The sequence below is a fragment of the Balaenoptera ricei genome, chromosome 14, assembly GCF_028023285.1.
Source record: "Balaenoptera ricei isolate mBalRic1 chromosome 14, mBalRic1.hap2, whole genome shotgun sequence".
NCBI lineage: Eukaryota > Metazoa > Chordata > Mammalia > Artiodactyla > Balaenopteridae > Balaenoptera > Balaenoptera ricei.
Window position 1 is genome coordinate 25,906,411 of NC_082652.1, and position 16,300 is coordinate 25,922,710.

At 45.9% G+C, this 16,300-nt stretch overlaps 1 protein-coding gene across 6 annotated transcripts in view; it reads left to right on the forward strand.

The window, feature by feature from the left end:
- The window catches only part of SPECC1L (sperm antigen with calponin homology and coiled-coil domains 1 like), a 120,720-nt gene that overhangs the window by 68,604 nt on the left and 35,816 nt on the right, over positions 1–16,300 (forward strand). For all 6 annotated transcript variants that reach the window (XM_059894139.1, XM_059894136.1, XM_059894135.1 and 3 more), the window contains 3 exons: positions 10,593–10,676; positions 13,126–13,282; positions 15,450–15,552. In XM_059894139.1, the coding sequence (XP_059750122.1) occupies positions 10,593–10,676; positions 13,126–13,282; positions 15,450–15,552 (344 nt within the window). The remainder of the gene's footprint in view (positions 1–10,592; positions 10,677–13,125; positions 13,283–15,449; positions 15,553–16,300) is intronic.

Here is a 16,300-nt window from a genome sequence, read left to right on the forward strand (position 1 = left end):
TGACATTATTTCTACCAGTCTGATATACATCTTTATCACAGGTTTACTAATAACACGTCTTAATTACAGATGAGGAGACTGGTTGTTAATAGATGCATCTTGGAAGATGACTCTCATAGTGTCATGAGGGTGACAGGGAGTCCACACTGTTGCCAGTCCCTGTTTTTACAGTTCTTCTTGGGGCGTGTATAGTTATCCCCATTTTATAGATGCGAAAAATGAGGCTTCAAACAGTTAAATAACTCATAAACACAGGTTGACATTTAAGTTAAGGAACAGTAGACCCGGATAGCCTGGCTCCAGAGCCCATTCCTTTGGCCTTTGTGCTCTGCGTCACTTGTGAAAGGAAAGTGAGCCTCTGAAAGCTGGGGTTCAGTGAGTGCCATTTCCACGCGGCTCTTTATGGCGGCCCCAGCACCCGAGCCCAAGGCTTCTGCCTTTTGAGGTCAGGGGTCCTTCTCCTCCCCCACTGCCTCCCTACGTGTGGTGCTGAAGTGCTTTGGAAAAACGGTTTTGGGCGTTGGGCCAGGTGCTGGGAAAGGCACACTTGGTTGGGGTGGGTGTGGAGACGCCCGGCAGGTGTGACACCTTCCGGAGCCCAGGCCCCTCCTGGCTGGGCAGGCTGGGCCCCTCCTGCGCTCCTGGTGTGGGAGTCAGGCTCTGGGGCTGAGACTGTGCAGTTTGGACGGGTGTGGGGGAGAGAGAAGCAGAGGACTGGCTCCGTGGGCTCCGGGGGGTGCCAGGCATGGGGTTCAGTGGGCAGTTTGTGTACAGGGGGGATGGTGGAGCCCAGGATGGTGCTGTTGCCACTGCCCCTGCAGACTTGCCTTCCATCCCGGCTTCAGCTTCTGGTTCCTGCGTTAGCTGTGGCCTGAGTTCTTTTCTCCCCTCGGAAGGTCCTCCTGCTAAGGGAACAAGTGTGGATGGTTTAAAGTCTCCCTTTACATCTGTGCCGAGTTCCCGCCCTGGCCCCCAGATGGATCCGGGGATTGTGTATGTGGTCACGGGTCCTGCTGCTGACCTCTTGGATGCTGTTTCCTTGTGTAAGTCGGGGTCATCGTGAACATCTAGCTCAGGGCCTTGGCTCCCTCTTCCAAGGCTCTCTTACCCCTGTGGTCAGCTTTGTACCCTCTCCTGTCCACCCAAGCTGCTGTGGTCCACAGTGTCAGTGGCTGTGGGCAGCATCTGGCCGTGTTGAGCCCGCCCACCCCTGGATGTTCTTCTGGTGTCCTTCACGCCCACTCTGCGTCTCCTTCTCCGTCTCCTGTGCTCAGTCCTCCTGCCTGGCCTGTGAGGGGTGCTGTGCCCGGGGCCTCTCTCTCCTGTCTGTACTCACTCTGTTACTATGTCTGAAGGGGCCTTCTCCCCTTTCAAGGCTACCTTCCCCACTTACCTTGATCGGCCCACGGCAGCACAAGGTTTACTGGGGAAACCTTGCCAGCACCATTGGTGTTTCTCAAACTTACCTGTTGATAAGATTTACCTGAGTCACTTGGTAAAATGTGGAATCCTGGGCTTCATCTCAGATCTGCTGACATGGACTCTCCAGGAAGGGAGCTTGGAAACTTCATTTTCACAAGCACCCCAAGTGATTCTTAGGAAGGGACAAGTTTGGGAAACTGGGCAGAGATTACCATTTAGTTTTGCTCTTACCCTGGCTTTGTGGGTGAAAAGTGGGTGTGGAAGGTCTGCGGGCCAAGGTTATTGAAGACACAGACAAAATGTGTTAGGCGTCTCTGAGGCTCTGCCGAATTAGACCTCTTTTTGGCTCTCTTCTTTTTATTACTGGTAATGGTCAAATGATAAACACCATTGGGCACATTGTGTGTGCGGTCTGCCTGCAAGTGCCGGCCACATTCTCCACTTCTGTCTGTTCTGGTGCCTTAACTGGGCTTAGTTGAAACTGCAAATACAAGAGAGAGGGAAATACACTTGGGTGAATTTGTATCTGAGAATTTGTTGATAGTGTAACATTCTATCTTAAACATTCACTAGGGAAAGAAACCACTTACAAAACTAAGAACAACCAAATGATTCTAGGTCATAAAAAGCCACCGTGGTTCTCCATGCCGGTTAAGAGAGTAGTTCTGAGCTCTGCTGGAGGTCCTTTTCTCCCCTGATTGTCTCTTCTGTCCTGGCCGAAGTCACACAACACAGCCTGTGATTTTCAGGTTGAAAATTTCAATGGCTTCATTCCTGAAAACTTGAAAAGTGCTGCCTCTTGTTCTACTATACTTAAATTGGATAATTTGTTGGTTTTTCCAGTTAAGTATTTTATAAAAGGTGTGGTTTTTTTCTGTTTTTCATCATGCTTGTATGTCAGTTGCAGGAAAATGTTTTAGACCAGAGATCTTACTATAAATGGACTAATCAAATGCTCTTTTGTTGGTATTGTTGGCAGTTGAATTCAGTGGTCTGAGTCATGACAGGTGAATCTTTGTAGATAGGATGTGAGTTGGTGTTTGTAGCCTAAGCAGGTACATGGATACAGGCAGTTGGGAGGGTCTTCACTGTCCCCACTGTCCCCTTGCACAGTGATCTTAGAAGGCCCAGTGCAAGCAGAGACCTCGGCTGGGCGATGCAGATGGTTGGGGAGTCTGGGGTTGCCCAGCGTCAGTGGGACCTGAGTGTCGTGTTGGTGTCATCAGCTCAGATGTACAGGGATCCGAGAAAGCTGATTAGTCCAAGGATAGTCATGTTCTGTAAAGAGATTCTTGCTGTGATCATCTGTCTAAATTGTGTTGAGGATAGAGATGTAAACCTTTTTAAAAATTCAGTATTTTGAAAAATTGATTTATGGTGAAGGTACATGTAATAAATGTGATACAAAGTTAGGAGGTTTTACTAGAAAGCCAAATCTTTGTTTTAAATTAAAATAAAAAGAACCTTTTATTAAAAAGTTTCACAGCAATTTGCATTCTCCAAAGGGTAGATCTAAGTCAGATTCTGGCCCAGCCCTAGATCCAGCCCTAGCTGGGAAATTTCGAGGAGAAATTCAGATAGAAATCCTACCCTCCTGTATTCACAGCCTAATGGGTATCTGTTCACTTCCGAAGGTCTTTCCTTCCTTGTAGTTCTTAATATTTGTCTTGATAAACCAAACCACCTAGGCTCCCATATTTTCTCCATATTATTATATAAAATTTCAAGCATACAGAAAAGTGGAAAGAAGTCATGTATCCGCATCTCACTACCTCGATTCTGTGGCACTTTGCTATATTCGCTTTATCACATATTTATCCATCCTTCTATCTTTCCTTCAGTTCATCTTTTTTAAATGTGTTTCAAGGTAAGTTGCAGTCAGTACCTTGTTGCAATAAGCATGCATTGCACTATTTGTTTAAGGTGTTCTGTCTCTCAACTCTTCGTTTTGAGATAAGTTTAGACTTGCAGAAGAGTTACAGAAGTATTAGACTTCTCTTAAATCCTTCACGCAGGGACTTCCCTGGCGGTCCAGTGGTTAAGACTCCACACTTCCGTTGCAGGGGGCACAGGTTCGATCCCTGGTCAGGGAACTAAGATCCCGCAAGCCACAAGGCCAAAAAAAAAAAAAAAAAAAAAAAAAATCCTTCACCCAGCTTCCCTTATGTGGACAACCTACATAACCATAGAACAGTTATCAAAAGTAGGAAAGCAATATCGTGGAAATGTTATTAACTGAAGTGCAGTCTCTGGATCTCACCGACTGTTCCACTGCTGTCCCTTTTCTGTTCCAGGATCAAACGCAGGACCCCAGTTTGCACTGAGTTGTCTTACCTCCTTGAGTCTCCACCCTTCTGCAGCAGCTTGTCCCTCTCTCTGTCTTTTAGAACCTTGACACTTTAAAGAGTACTGGTCAGTTATTTTTTAGAATGTCTCTCAGAATGGGCTGGTCTGATGTTTTCTCCTGCTTAGGCTGAGGTTACGTACTGCTGGGAAGGGCAGCACAAGGTGATGTGCCCGTCTACGTGCATCACGTCAGGGGCACGTGATGTTGATGTGTCCTGTTACTGGTGACGTGACCTGGATCACTTGGTTGAAGCGGTTGTCTGCTAGTGAATAATAAATATCCTATTCCTGCTTAAACTTCCTCTCACTGATTTTAGCATCTGTTTGTGCATTTTGCCTGCAGCGGTTAGTACTGTGCTCTAGCGGTGATTTTCTATTTCCTCATTCTTCCTGTAAGGAATCATTTGTGTTATATTATTATACTTATTGTTGTATTTATAGCCCTTATTTGTATTAGTATGGACTCGTGGATATTTATTTTATTCTTTGGGTTAGTCTATTACTATTATTTATTTTGCTGCTCATGTTATTCCAACTTTGGCCATTGGGAGCTCTTTTCATCCCCCACCCCACCAAAGTGCCAAAGCACTTTCTTACTTTGGGGCACCACAGATGATCCAGGCTTGTTTTTCCCCTGCACCAGCTGTGGAATCAGTAATATTTAGAAAACAAGATCTGGGTGCGAGGCATACCCATTACTGCTGAGGTTTCACCTCCTCCAGCTCCTCTCTGGACAGAGCCAGGAAGACTGTATGTAGGTGCACCAACCCATACGTACACATGTGATGATTATTTCTCTATCAAAAGTCATGAGTTTATACATGTACAGTAGTTTCAAAATTGCTAAACCGTACCCTGTGAGAAGCAAATGTACCAGAGTGCAGTGTTTGTGTACAGTTCTTTTTGTGTTTAGCCTGAGAGTCTCCACTCGAAACAACATTCTTCTCACAGTTACTTAAGTCAGCTCCTTTTTTCACCTCTCTCTCGTTGTGGTTAGGTCATGCTTTTGTAATACAGTTAGATTAGTTTTATCACAGTTTGCATTTCATTCCCCCCCACCCACAATTCCGGTTGATTTTTTTTTTTTAAGTATATACATAAAGTTCATTATCTGTTCGCTGCATTGTAGGATGTTTGGCAGCATCCCTGACCTCTACCCACTAGCTGGTAAGGTTCTAGTAGCACCCCACTCCCCTAGTTGTGACAACCAAAAATGCCTCAAGACATTGGTATGTTGGCAAAACTGCCCCAGTTGAGAACCAGAGGTGTGGTTCTCACAGTTTTATTTGTCTAATTTCAGCAGAGAGGTGGAAACTATAAGTGAAAATCAAATAGGAAATTGTAACTGTTGCATGTTGTCTGCTATTTCCACCAAGGCTTTAGCATAATTAATCATAGTTATTTTAAATGACCTGTCAGATAGTTGCAGCATCTGTGCCATGTCCAAGTCTGGTTTATTGATTACTTGCTCTCTTGATGCAGTGAGCTGGATGTATTGTTTTTTCTTGCTTTTTGTATATTTTATAATTGTCGAAAGCTGGGAATCTTGTGTAGGACAGCAGTTTTATGCCTTGACATGGGCACCTCTTTCCTTCTAGGTGTTTAATGTGGGAGCTTGAGTTAATCTGCTCAGGAGCTGGGCTGGGTTTGAGTTTTGTTGTTGCTGTGATGTCCTCAGTGTACAGCGGGCTTCCAGTTGCTCTGGTGATACTTTGTGTTTAGAGTGGGGCGGGTGCTTCAGAGGATTTTTCTGTGTCTGCCCTAATTTCAGCTTTAAGCTGTCCTTTGCATTGCGTCTCAGGAAGGGCATGTCTCATACTGTCTCAGCAGTTTCAGCTGAGATTTCCTATTCATTTGTTGAGAACATATTTTCCTTTATAATGTTGAACATATTTGCAGTAGCTGCTTTAAATGCTTTTCTGCTAATTCCAACATATAAGTCATCTTTGGGTGGGTTTCCATTTCTCTTTTGAGTATGAGTCACTTTTTTCTTTTTCTTTGTATGTCTAGTAATTTTGGATTGTATTCTGGGCAGTGTGAATCACACATTGTAGAGATTCTGAATTCTGTCTTGTTCCTCTGCAGAAAATTGGTTTTTGTTAGCAAGCAGTTAACTTGGTTCACCTCAAACTCTAACCTCTTTCCTTCAGTTGAAATACCTGTTCAGCTATTTTTCCTTAATTCAACTCCTTGGAATCTGAGTGCTTGTGGATTTCAGAGGTCAGTGGGATACGAGCAGAGTTTATATACAAAATTTGTGACTCTTTCCTTTCTGTTATTTCCCCAACCCCCTTGCTTTCCAGCAGCTTTGGTTGTCCTGAGATATCTCCTCTGCTTCTTCAAGGCAGTGATAAGACCCTGGGTTTTTGTTTTGTTTTGTTTTGTTTTTTAATATAAATTTATTTATTTATTTGTTTGTTTTTGGCTGCATTGGGTCTTCGTTGCTGTGTGTGGGCTTTCTCTAGTTGCGTGAGTGGGGGCTGCTACCCTTGGTTGTGGTGCACGGTCTTCTCATTGCGGTGGCTTCTCTTGTTGTGGAGCACAGGCTCTAGGCGCACGGGCTTCAGTAGTTGTGGCATGCGGGCTTAATTGCTCCACGGCATGTGGGATCTTCCCGGACCAGGGATCGAACCCGTGTCCCCTGCATTGGCAGGCGGATTCTTAACCACTGCGCTACCAGGGAAGTCCAAGACCCTGGGTTTTCTACCAAATTTCATCTGCCCTGTATGGCCTCAGCTGGGGCCTACACTCACACCTATAGTCATAAAACTAGGAAACTCACCCACCAGTTCCTTCCAAATGCAGATTTCTTTCATTTTCTGCCTGCTTTTAGTTTCTCTTCAGTGCTTTTAAGTAGTTGATGTTTGTATGTTTTCAAGATGTCACAGTTATTTTCAGCAGGAACATTGGTCCGTTTGGAACTACTCCCCAATGAGCAGAAGTTGGGTATTTAGGCTCCTATTTTTATTTTTTTAAAGAGTCTTTTTTTTTTTTTTTTTTTAATTTTTAATTTTATTGTATTTTTTTTGGCCACACCACGCAGCTTGCAGGATCTTAGTTCCCCAACCGGGGATCGAACCCGTGCCCCTTGTAGTGAAAGCGCAGAGTCCTAACCACTGGACCGCCAGGGAAATCCTTAGGCTCCTATTTTTATTTTTATTTCTTTATTTCTTTATTTCTTTTTTAAAGATTTTTTGATGTGGAGTATTTTTAAAGTCTTTATTTGTTACAATATTGCTTCCGTTTTATGCTTTGGTTTTTTGGCCCCGAGGCATGTGGGATCTTAGCTCCCCAACCAGGGATCAAACCTGCACTCCACATCTTTCCCTGGATATCTCATCGGGTCCTCAAATTGCATGTGTCCTCATCTCTTTCCCTCCCAGAGTCCTCTTCTTCTCTCTTATCTCTGTATGTGGAACCTCTTTTCTATCTCCACCATTTCCAGGTGGTCAGCAAGTCTGTTGATTCTGCCTCATTGAAGAGCCCTTGAATCCGTGTACTTCTCCCATCTCCCCTGGTACCACCTGGGCCCAGGCTCTCTGCTCTCTGCTCTGGGTATAACTCATCACCCTGCATGCACTGTTGCCCTCCCACCCCCTGCAGCTGGAAGAATGTCCACCCGAGACACCGTCACTGGCTCCATGTTGCCAGTGGGTGAAGGCCACACTCTTCAGCCTGGCCTGCTTTGGCCTTCCAGCCTCGCCAGCCCTCACAGCACTGCTGTCCTAGATTTCCTTTGGTGTCTGCTGAACACTGTGCTGGGAACACGCTCTCCTTTGCCTGTATAAAAGCTATTAATTATCCTTCTAGTCTTAACTGAGATGTCGTTTCCCGAGGAGGCCTTTCCGGACCTCCTCTCAAGAGCAGGTCACGTCCCCTGCTGTGTTCCCAGAGCCCCTTGTACTGCTTCTTTCCTGCATCCCTCACGTGCAGCGATTTTTTAAATGTCTGGCTTCCGCTGTAGACTCCGAGTTCCAGGAGGGCAAGTTGCTGCCTTCTTTCCTCCTTTCTCTGACCTTTGCATCATGTCCAGTGCCTGGCAAGTCATGGACACCCAAGTGGTTTTTGTTTAATGAATGGATTAAAGATAAGAATAGCTCCATATGGCAATAGAGTAGACCTGATTACTGTAACGTCAGCTCTCTCCTGCCTGCCACATCTGATTGTGACAGACTTATCTTATTTCCCAAAGAGGGATTCGCCGGCAGTTTGACGTGAAGCTGTAATCTAGCCGCTGCTGCAGCAGCAGAGGGGCATGTGCTCGTTCCGTGGCTGGTGTCGTGGGCAACAGTGAGAACACCACCTGGAGCGGCAGGCAGCGCTGTGCCCATTGGAAGGTGCCTCCGAACAGTGCCTTTTTGTACCTTCTCAGAAGAGCAGCGTTGGCCTGTGCCAGGGACTGTCTACTGAGTTGAGACGGATTTGGATCCTTAGACATGCAGCGAGAGCAGGCTGCACTGGGTGGGCGGCAGGTCCGTGCACCGTGCCTCAGTCGCGTGCCTTCCATGTGCCCAGTGGCAGAGATGGAGATGGGGCGCCTCCTGCTTGCTCTCAGCTGGCACCCTCCTTGTTCTGACCCGTGTGTCTCTATAACCTGTCCTCACTCTCCTCATGTGCTGTGTTCTTTGGGAGATGAAGCCTTCAGGGACATGACCAGTCTCGTAACTGTGAAGTGGACATTTGGACTAAATTTAAAATGTTGACTCCTATTTCCTACTCTTTCCATGTTCCACGAACTTTGCTTTGTCTGTCAGTCTTTGTGCATAATGTACTCTTCCTGTGAAGATGAGTGCAAGCACCACGGGGTTCAGAATTTTGACCGATGCTTGCTGGTGGGCTCTGCACCGAGGCTTTGTTGGTTCAGGATAAGAAAGGCGTAGTGGGCTTCCCTGGTGGCACAGTGGTTGAGAATCTGCCTGCCAATGCAGGGGACACGGGTTTGAGCCCTGGTCTGGGAAGATCCCACATGCCGCGGAGCAACTAGGCCCGTGAGCCACAATTACTGAGCCTGCGCGTCTGGAGCCTGTGCTCCGCAACAAGAGAGGCCGCGATAGTGAGAGGCCCGCGCACCGCGATGAAGAGTGGCCCCCACTTGCCGCAACTGGAGAAAGCCCTCGCACAGAAACGAAGACCCAACACAGCCATAAATAAATAAATAAATAAAATTTAAAAAAAAAAAAAAAAGAAAAGAAAGGCATAGTGGCTATGGGCTGTGTGAGTCCTGTCTTCTGGAGCGTCCCTCCAGAGTGCTGTGTGATCACAACCACACAGTCCTCACACGCTTAGAAAACACATTTTGGCATGAAAGATGTGCTCTCCTTGAAAGATACCGTGATAGGCCGTTACTTTTGACATCATGATATTCTGAGAGGGAGTATTTTTTAAATTGTTAATTCTTAAAACGAAGTGCTGATGGGGCTGTTTGACTGGTGTCTGGTTGGTCCCGCCTTTCCCCATCGAGTGTGTTTGCTCTCAGACAGGACTAACTGTCTTCACTCAGCCCAGCCCCATCACATGTCCCTGACACACCGGACCAGGCAGAACACGTCCAGCCTTCCTTGCTTGTTGTCCTGGCCTGGTGACAGCCTCGCTGGGCTTGTCCTGGCCAGGTGACAGCCTCGCGGGCTGGCCTGTGTCTGGGGCACCCATTGTGGGGAGCAGGTGCTGAGGAAGGGGTGTCACACTGGGCCCAAAGGCTGGTGAATTTGGCCGGGCTGAGGGGGTGAGGGAACCACTGTGCCAGGGCTCGGGGAACTGCAGAGACTCCAACCCAGCCTGTGTTCAGCGAGAACAGGCGGAGCTGTGCCCTTGACGGGGAGGCAGGATCTGGTTGTGTCCCTCCTGAGGGTCCTCGCTGCCCTCAGACTGAAGTCCACATGCCAGGCAGTGAGGCTCTTGTCAGATAGCCACATCCCTGCTTTAGAGCTATCCCCCTGCTGCCCTCTCTGTTCCCCACCTGCCCCATGGTTCACCCACGCTGGGATTTATTATCCTCTAACTTGAATGTCCTTCTACCTCTGCTCTGAATGTTGTCTGGCTGAATACTGTTCCCCAGCCCTGTTCTCCACTAGTGAAGCCAGCCGTCTGACAGACAAATTCATGTCATTATGCTGCTGAAGGCTTCCCGATGCCTGAAGTCGAAGCAAATGGCTTCTACCTCTGTGGCTTGATAGATATTTTCTTTTTATTTATTTATTTATTTGGTTGGTTGTACCGGGTCTTAGTTGCAGCTTGCCGGCTCCTTAGTTGTGAACTCTTAGTTGCGGCATGCAAGTGGGATCTAGTTCCCGGGCCAAGGATCGAACCCGGGCCCCTGCGTTGGGAGCGCAGAGTCTTAACCACTGTGCCACCAGAGAAATCCCTCTCTGTGGCTTGATAGTGCTTTATCATTCTCTTATTCCAGTTTCCATCCTGACTTGTTTCTGGTTATAGACACGTATGGCTCCTGCACTAACTGTAGGCACACAGGGCAAGGCTTTGATTTAGTTTGTACTTTTAGACCTAGATGCAGTGGGGGATCTTGGAATTTTGGTTGAATTGCATCAGAGGTAAGTAGCAGTCGGTGGTTTAGAAGTGTTCATCTGTGTTGCATGTCTCATCCCTGGAAATAAAAGTTGAATGAGATGTTTTCCCTTGGTCCTTGTCTACGGGAGTTGTTTTGTATAAGGGACTCTGTCTGTGGGGAGCTGTTGAGGTGCCCTGGATGGGAAGGAGGGATGAATGAGCCTCAGGGGCAAAGGGAGCAAAACTCACCTTCCTGCTACCTTTACCTCTTGAAGTTCAGGGTCAGGTCTCTTTACTGTGACACTTTCCACCCTGTGTAGAGCATCTACTAAGAACATCTTCGACCAGCCGACCTGCTTCTCTGCCGAGAGTACCTGCCATGGAAAGTGCCAAGACCATCTCAGGTAATACTTTTTATCTGAAATTTCTTTTAAAAAGATTCTTCCAGAAGTTTTAGTGATGGTACCGAGTACTTTCTCTTTAGGTTTATTTAACCTTACTTGCCTCTTTAGCTCTTTAGTTGATTGTTTTTCACTCTGAATTTCCCCTATTGTATCTTACACATTTCATAGAAATCACATTTCGTGGCCCTGGTTTCAAAAATTAAAAATAAGAGCTAGATAGTTCCATTCACTTAACAAGTGTTCATTAAGTGCCTAGAGTGGGTTAGAAGATATACTGAAAATATAGGTTCATACAAAGTTGCGTAGCTGTGAAAGGTTAAAATATTTATCCCAAGATGTGTCATGACTGTTTTTGAAGAGTTATTTCAGAGCACACCAAAAATTCTCCAGAAGCCAGATTTTTCTAGTGTTATAGCCATTTTACAATGATGAATTTGATGGGCTTACTTTTTCGGTCTCCTAGAGCTAACTCTTCAATTTATCAGTGTTCATATTATTTTCCCCTTGTGGCCATTTTTTAACCCTTAATAGCTCAACTAGAAATTGGACCAGGAAAGGAGAGATTCCTATAACCCTGCCTCCTGTGGTTAATGTCCCACTTGTATGTGGATTTAAGTTAGTACAGTTTTTGTACATCTTAGCTGGGTCTTTAAATCAGTGGGAAGTCCAGCCAAAATCACCACCCCCAAAGCCCAGATCCTGAGCCTTTTCCTGTAACAGAGTTCTTCTGATTCTTTCTCAGTCTTTTTCCTCTGTTTGATATAAAATTATCAAAGGTGTTCTCATCCAATTTCCTAGCATACCACTTCAAAGAAACTGCTGATTTAAGGCATACAGAGATCTGACATTGAAAGGAAAAGGCAGAATAATTATAAAATTATGTCAAATATGCAAGTGCATCATTCTGATAAGATCTTGTAATAGGAGAAAGCATGTCTCCTCTTGATCTTTAAATGCACCGCTTAGCTGATGCTGAGTTATAGTCTGCTGTGGCTATCCTAAAATCATCAAGAGAAGTTTAGCCAATGAAAGGGGGCAGTTCCAGTCATCCGGGGGAAATTACTGGTGTTTGGCACGATTGCATTACAGCCAGCCCGGGATGATGCAATAATGGCTCCCTCGCATCCAGCATCACCTGAGGTGAGAGACTCTGAGGTCAGGAACCTTGTCTCGCGTCTCATGTCATCGTGGCCAGAAAGCCGCTTCTGTTGTGGCTCCGTTTTCAACGGCTGCAATGGCTGCTTCCACCTCCCAGTTCTCAGGACTTTCGTAATTCCAGCAAGGCGTAGTGCCTTACACTTTCAAAACAGGACTTTCCTGATTGTTCTTATCTCTCGGTAGTTGACTTGACACGACACCTTTTGCTTTTCTGTTTCGTTGATTCATGTTTTTTAAAACGTGGCTTGGGACTTCCCTGGTGGCGCAGTGGTTAAGAATCCGCCTGCCAATGCAGGGGACATGGGTTTGATCCCTGGTCCAGGAAGATCCCACATGCTGTGGAGCAACTAAGCCCATGCGCCTCAACTACTGAAGCCCGCACGCCTAGAGCCCTTGCTCTGCAACAAGAGAAGCTATTGCAATGAGAAGCCCGTGCACCACAACAAAGAGTAGCCCCCGCTCGCCGCAACTAGAGAGAGCCCACGCGCAGCAACGAAGATCCAAGGCAGCCAAAAAAAAAAAGTCTTGACCCAGAATTGTGTGGCCCTGTAACAAAGTATCTTTCCTTTCTGTCTCTTCAGCAGTGTTTTTGGCCACGTTCAGAGGGGTTGTGTTGATTTTGGTTGAGAGTGAATGTTGCTTTCGTTAGCCTTTGGCTTTGGTCGTGTTTGTAGTTGAACGCAGGTTTGTGGGGGACTCACTGTGGGCCAGGTGGGTGCTTTGAGTGTTAAGGGTGGATGAGACACACTCCTTGCCTTCAGGGAGTGTGGGCTTCTGTGCATATTTCAACAACTGTACCTTTTTTACAGTTTTTTTGTTGTTGTTGTTTTTAATTTTTATCTTTGACTGTGTTGGGTCTTTGTTTCTGTGTGAGGGCTTTCTCTAGTTGCGGCGAGCGGGGGCCACTCTTCATTGCAGTGCACGGGCCTCTCACTATCGCGGCCTCTCTTGTTGCGGAGCACAGGCTCCAGACGCGCAGGCTCAGTAGTTGTGGCTCACGGGCCTAGTTGCTCCGCGGCATGTGGGATCTTCCCAGACCAGGGCTCGAACCCGTGTCCCCTGCATTGGCAGGCAGATTCTCAACCACTGCACCACCAGGGAAGCCCCCTACAGTTTTTTTAAATGGAAAAAAAAAAACCTTTCAAGTTATCAGTAAGTTAAAGAGAATGTTAGTTTTTCCTCCTGTATGATAATTTCTGCTCTTTTGGGGACCTGCTGAAGAAGATGTCTCAAGAACTCAGCTTAAAATGTTTTTGCTATAAATTGCATAATGGCTGTTTCTTACACTCAGTGTCCAGACGAAGCAGTGAAGAGATGAAGCGAGACGTCTCTGCACCTGAGGGCGCATCTCCTGCCTCACTCATGGCCATGGGTGCCACGTCGCCACAGCTGTCCCTGTCCTCCTCCCCCACGGCCTCCGTGACCCCCACCACTCGAAGCCGGATAAGGTAGAGGACAGTTAGCATTGGTGCATTTCATGCCTGCCGTTCCTGGCCTTTTGAAATTAAATGATCAGGTTATAAAGTAACGGCATTCGAGCACTGATGTATTTTCATTCTTTATGTGTTATTTAGTGTTTTCTGATCTAGTCTTCTATGCCTAGAATTGGGAAAGATGATATGAAAGTAAAAAAGTAAAGCAAAGTAAAAGAGAGAATTATTTTCCCCAAGCAGCTGGTGTTTTTGGTTTTGTTTTTTTGTGGGGTTTTTTGGTTTTGGTTTTTTCAAGTAGAGAACAGCTGAGTACAAAAGTAAGTTTAGTGAAAACAGGGTGTGGATAGAGTGTTGGGGAGGCTGGAAGAGGGGAACTCGAGCGAGGCCTTGAGGGTGGTGGACGGGGAGGAAGGTGAGCGTTACTGGTAGGGTCAGTGACTCCAGTGAGTTTGCAGGAAGGCTGAACACGAACTGAAAGAGGGATGGGAGTGGGTTTCAGAACTTTACCGTATACTGACTTAGAAGTTTGAGTAAAAGTGGAATATTTGGTGTCTCAAACTCAAATGATATGCTCACTTTTAAAACCCTGCCTCGGGGACCGACCTCTTAGAAGAGTGGTCCCATACTCAGTGCGGATCAGGCAGGTCGGGTGCAGTGGAGAGTGCGGCTCATGCCGCCCTGGCCAAGCCCGGGGGAGCACTGTCCGCGCTGGTGGGCAGGGCCCCCACTCTTCCTGGTCCCCCACTTAGAAGTTGTGAGCCTCCACAAGGTGTCTCCTGGCCTTAGTTTCCTTATCTTACAGTGAAGATGTTACAGGAGAGCACCCTCTGCTCTAGGAGGCTCTTTGCTGCAGCTTCTCATTGTGCCCATAGACTTTACTCGTCTTTGATGCTTTTTAAGCTGTTTCTATAACAAAATGGCCTGTGTGAAATAGAGGAAACCTTTCACAGTGATTGTAGTAGTTACTTTTATTTTGAGCATAATAGGGGTTTGTTTTTTTTTTTTGGCTTGCCCTTTTGTTTTCATTCATATATCTCACCTTTATCTTCATTCTCATTTCCTGTGATCAGTGGTGTTATAACAAACTTCTTTGAACCCTTTAAACCAGGGCAGCAATCTGGTGGGCAGGTACACGAACATAAAAGTATATTTCTTCAAGACAGCAGTCTAACTGCAAGTTGAAATATTTTCATATTTTACTTTTGGTTCTAAATAAAAATTGGTGCTATTTCAGTGCACCTCTAACTTGAAAAAGCTTCAGTTCTACATGTGTGCTCTTTGATTTCCTACCATACTTTGCAGGATGAATATGGACAGAATAATAGTAAGCCACCTGTAACATCATAACCTCTAGGACAGTTACTGGACTGTTAAGTGTATGGGTCGTAGGGCTAGAATCTCCACTTGTGCAGTCATCACTAAAAATTAGACCAGGCTTTTAAGAGTGTGCTGCTTGTCAAGAAACAGGTTGTTTTACAGAGCACTCTCTCTCCAGGTGCTCCTTGGTATTCTGTTCTGCTTCTAGAATAGTTCTTGGAAGGAAGGATTGGGTACTGGAGGAGTCGGTTGTATGCCTCCCCTGCTCCATCGCCAGGGTGATCACAAAATCTTTTTTGATTCAGTGTCTGGTCTGAGGTAGGATATTTTTTCTGCCTCCAAGGCAGTTGACAGTGCCCTAAAGTACCCTCCATATAATTTTAAGAAATGAGTAATGTATAGCCATTGATTTTTTTTTCCCCCCCAAGCTTCTGTAGTTGGTCTGTCCCGTAGTAAACTCTGAAGTTCCTTGAGAGGCAGGGTCTCTGTGTTGCTCACCACGCCCTGCCCAGCACATGCACATGGCCTGGCACAGTGGTGCTGTGCCGAGAGAGGGTCCTTCCTCTCTTCCCTAAGTGAAAATAAGGAACCCAAGATTCAGTGGTGCTGAATCTTTGCCAGTTTCCGTGTGGATAATGAGTAGAGCCCCCTGCAGATGGCAGAGCCCCCTGACGGTGGTGGGTCTGTGAGACCCATAAAAATTGACAGGCAAAATCCAGCGGGTGAAGGTACATCTTGCCATTGGATGCCTCCGAGTGTGTGTTTGTTGTGTTCAAATGTTCTGTTGTGTTTGTTGGATTTCTGGTTTAGAAGGGTGCTCAAATAAGAAATATTTCAACTTGGGTTCCTTATTTTCACTTATCAGGGAAGAAAGGAAGGACCCTCTCTCGGCATTGGCAAGAGAATATGGAGGATCCAAGAGGAACGCCTTGCTGAAATGGTGTCAGAAGAAAACCGAAGGCTATCAGGTAGCCCCATGGTTCTTTTGCCCCAGGGGAGCAGCTGCCACGCCAGGTGCTGACAGCGCAGCTCACCTGAGCAGTGATGAGTCCTGCACTGGGTTCCAAGTCTACCCTGAACGTGGCGGAGTATCCCTTGGATGAAATAAGTTTCTTACCTTTCCAGAGTAGCTAACCTTTACAATACTCTTGTTCAGCTGTTGTAGCACTTTCTCATTTAAGTCCCAGTTAATTGCTTTTGTTAAGGCCTCATCTGGACTAAGAGTGAAAATATATTTATTTTACTTTAAATTAAGATTTTACTTATCATTGGTATGTTTAAAGTTTTCTCTTAGCTTTTTCCCCTTCCTGCTGGGCTGTCTTTGTGCCCTGTCATTTCTCATCTGGACTGTTTTATAGCCTCTCCTTTCTTGCCCTGTCAGTCTCTCTCTCTTTTGTTTATTAACCTTTTTTTAAAAACTGAAGTGTAGTTAATTTATGATGTGTTAGTTTCAGGTGTATAACAAAGTGATTCATTTATACATATATATATATTTCTATTCTTTTTCAGATTCTTTTCCATTATAGGTTACTACGAGACATTGAATATGGTTCCCCTTGCTATGTAGCAGGACCTTGTTGTTTATCTATTTTATATATAGTAGTTAGTATCTGCTAATCCCAAACTCCTAATTTATGCCCCCCCAACACACACACACACACACACACACACACACTATCCCCTCTGGTAACAGTAAGTTTGTTTTTTTATGTCTGT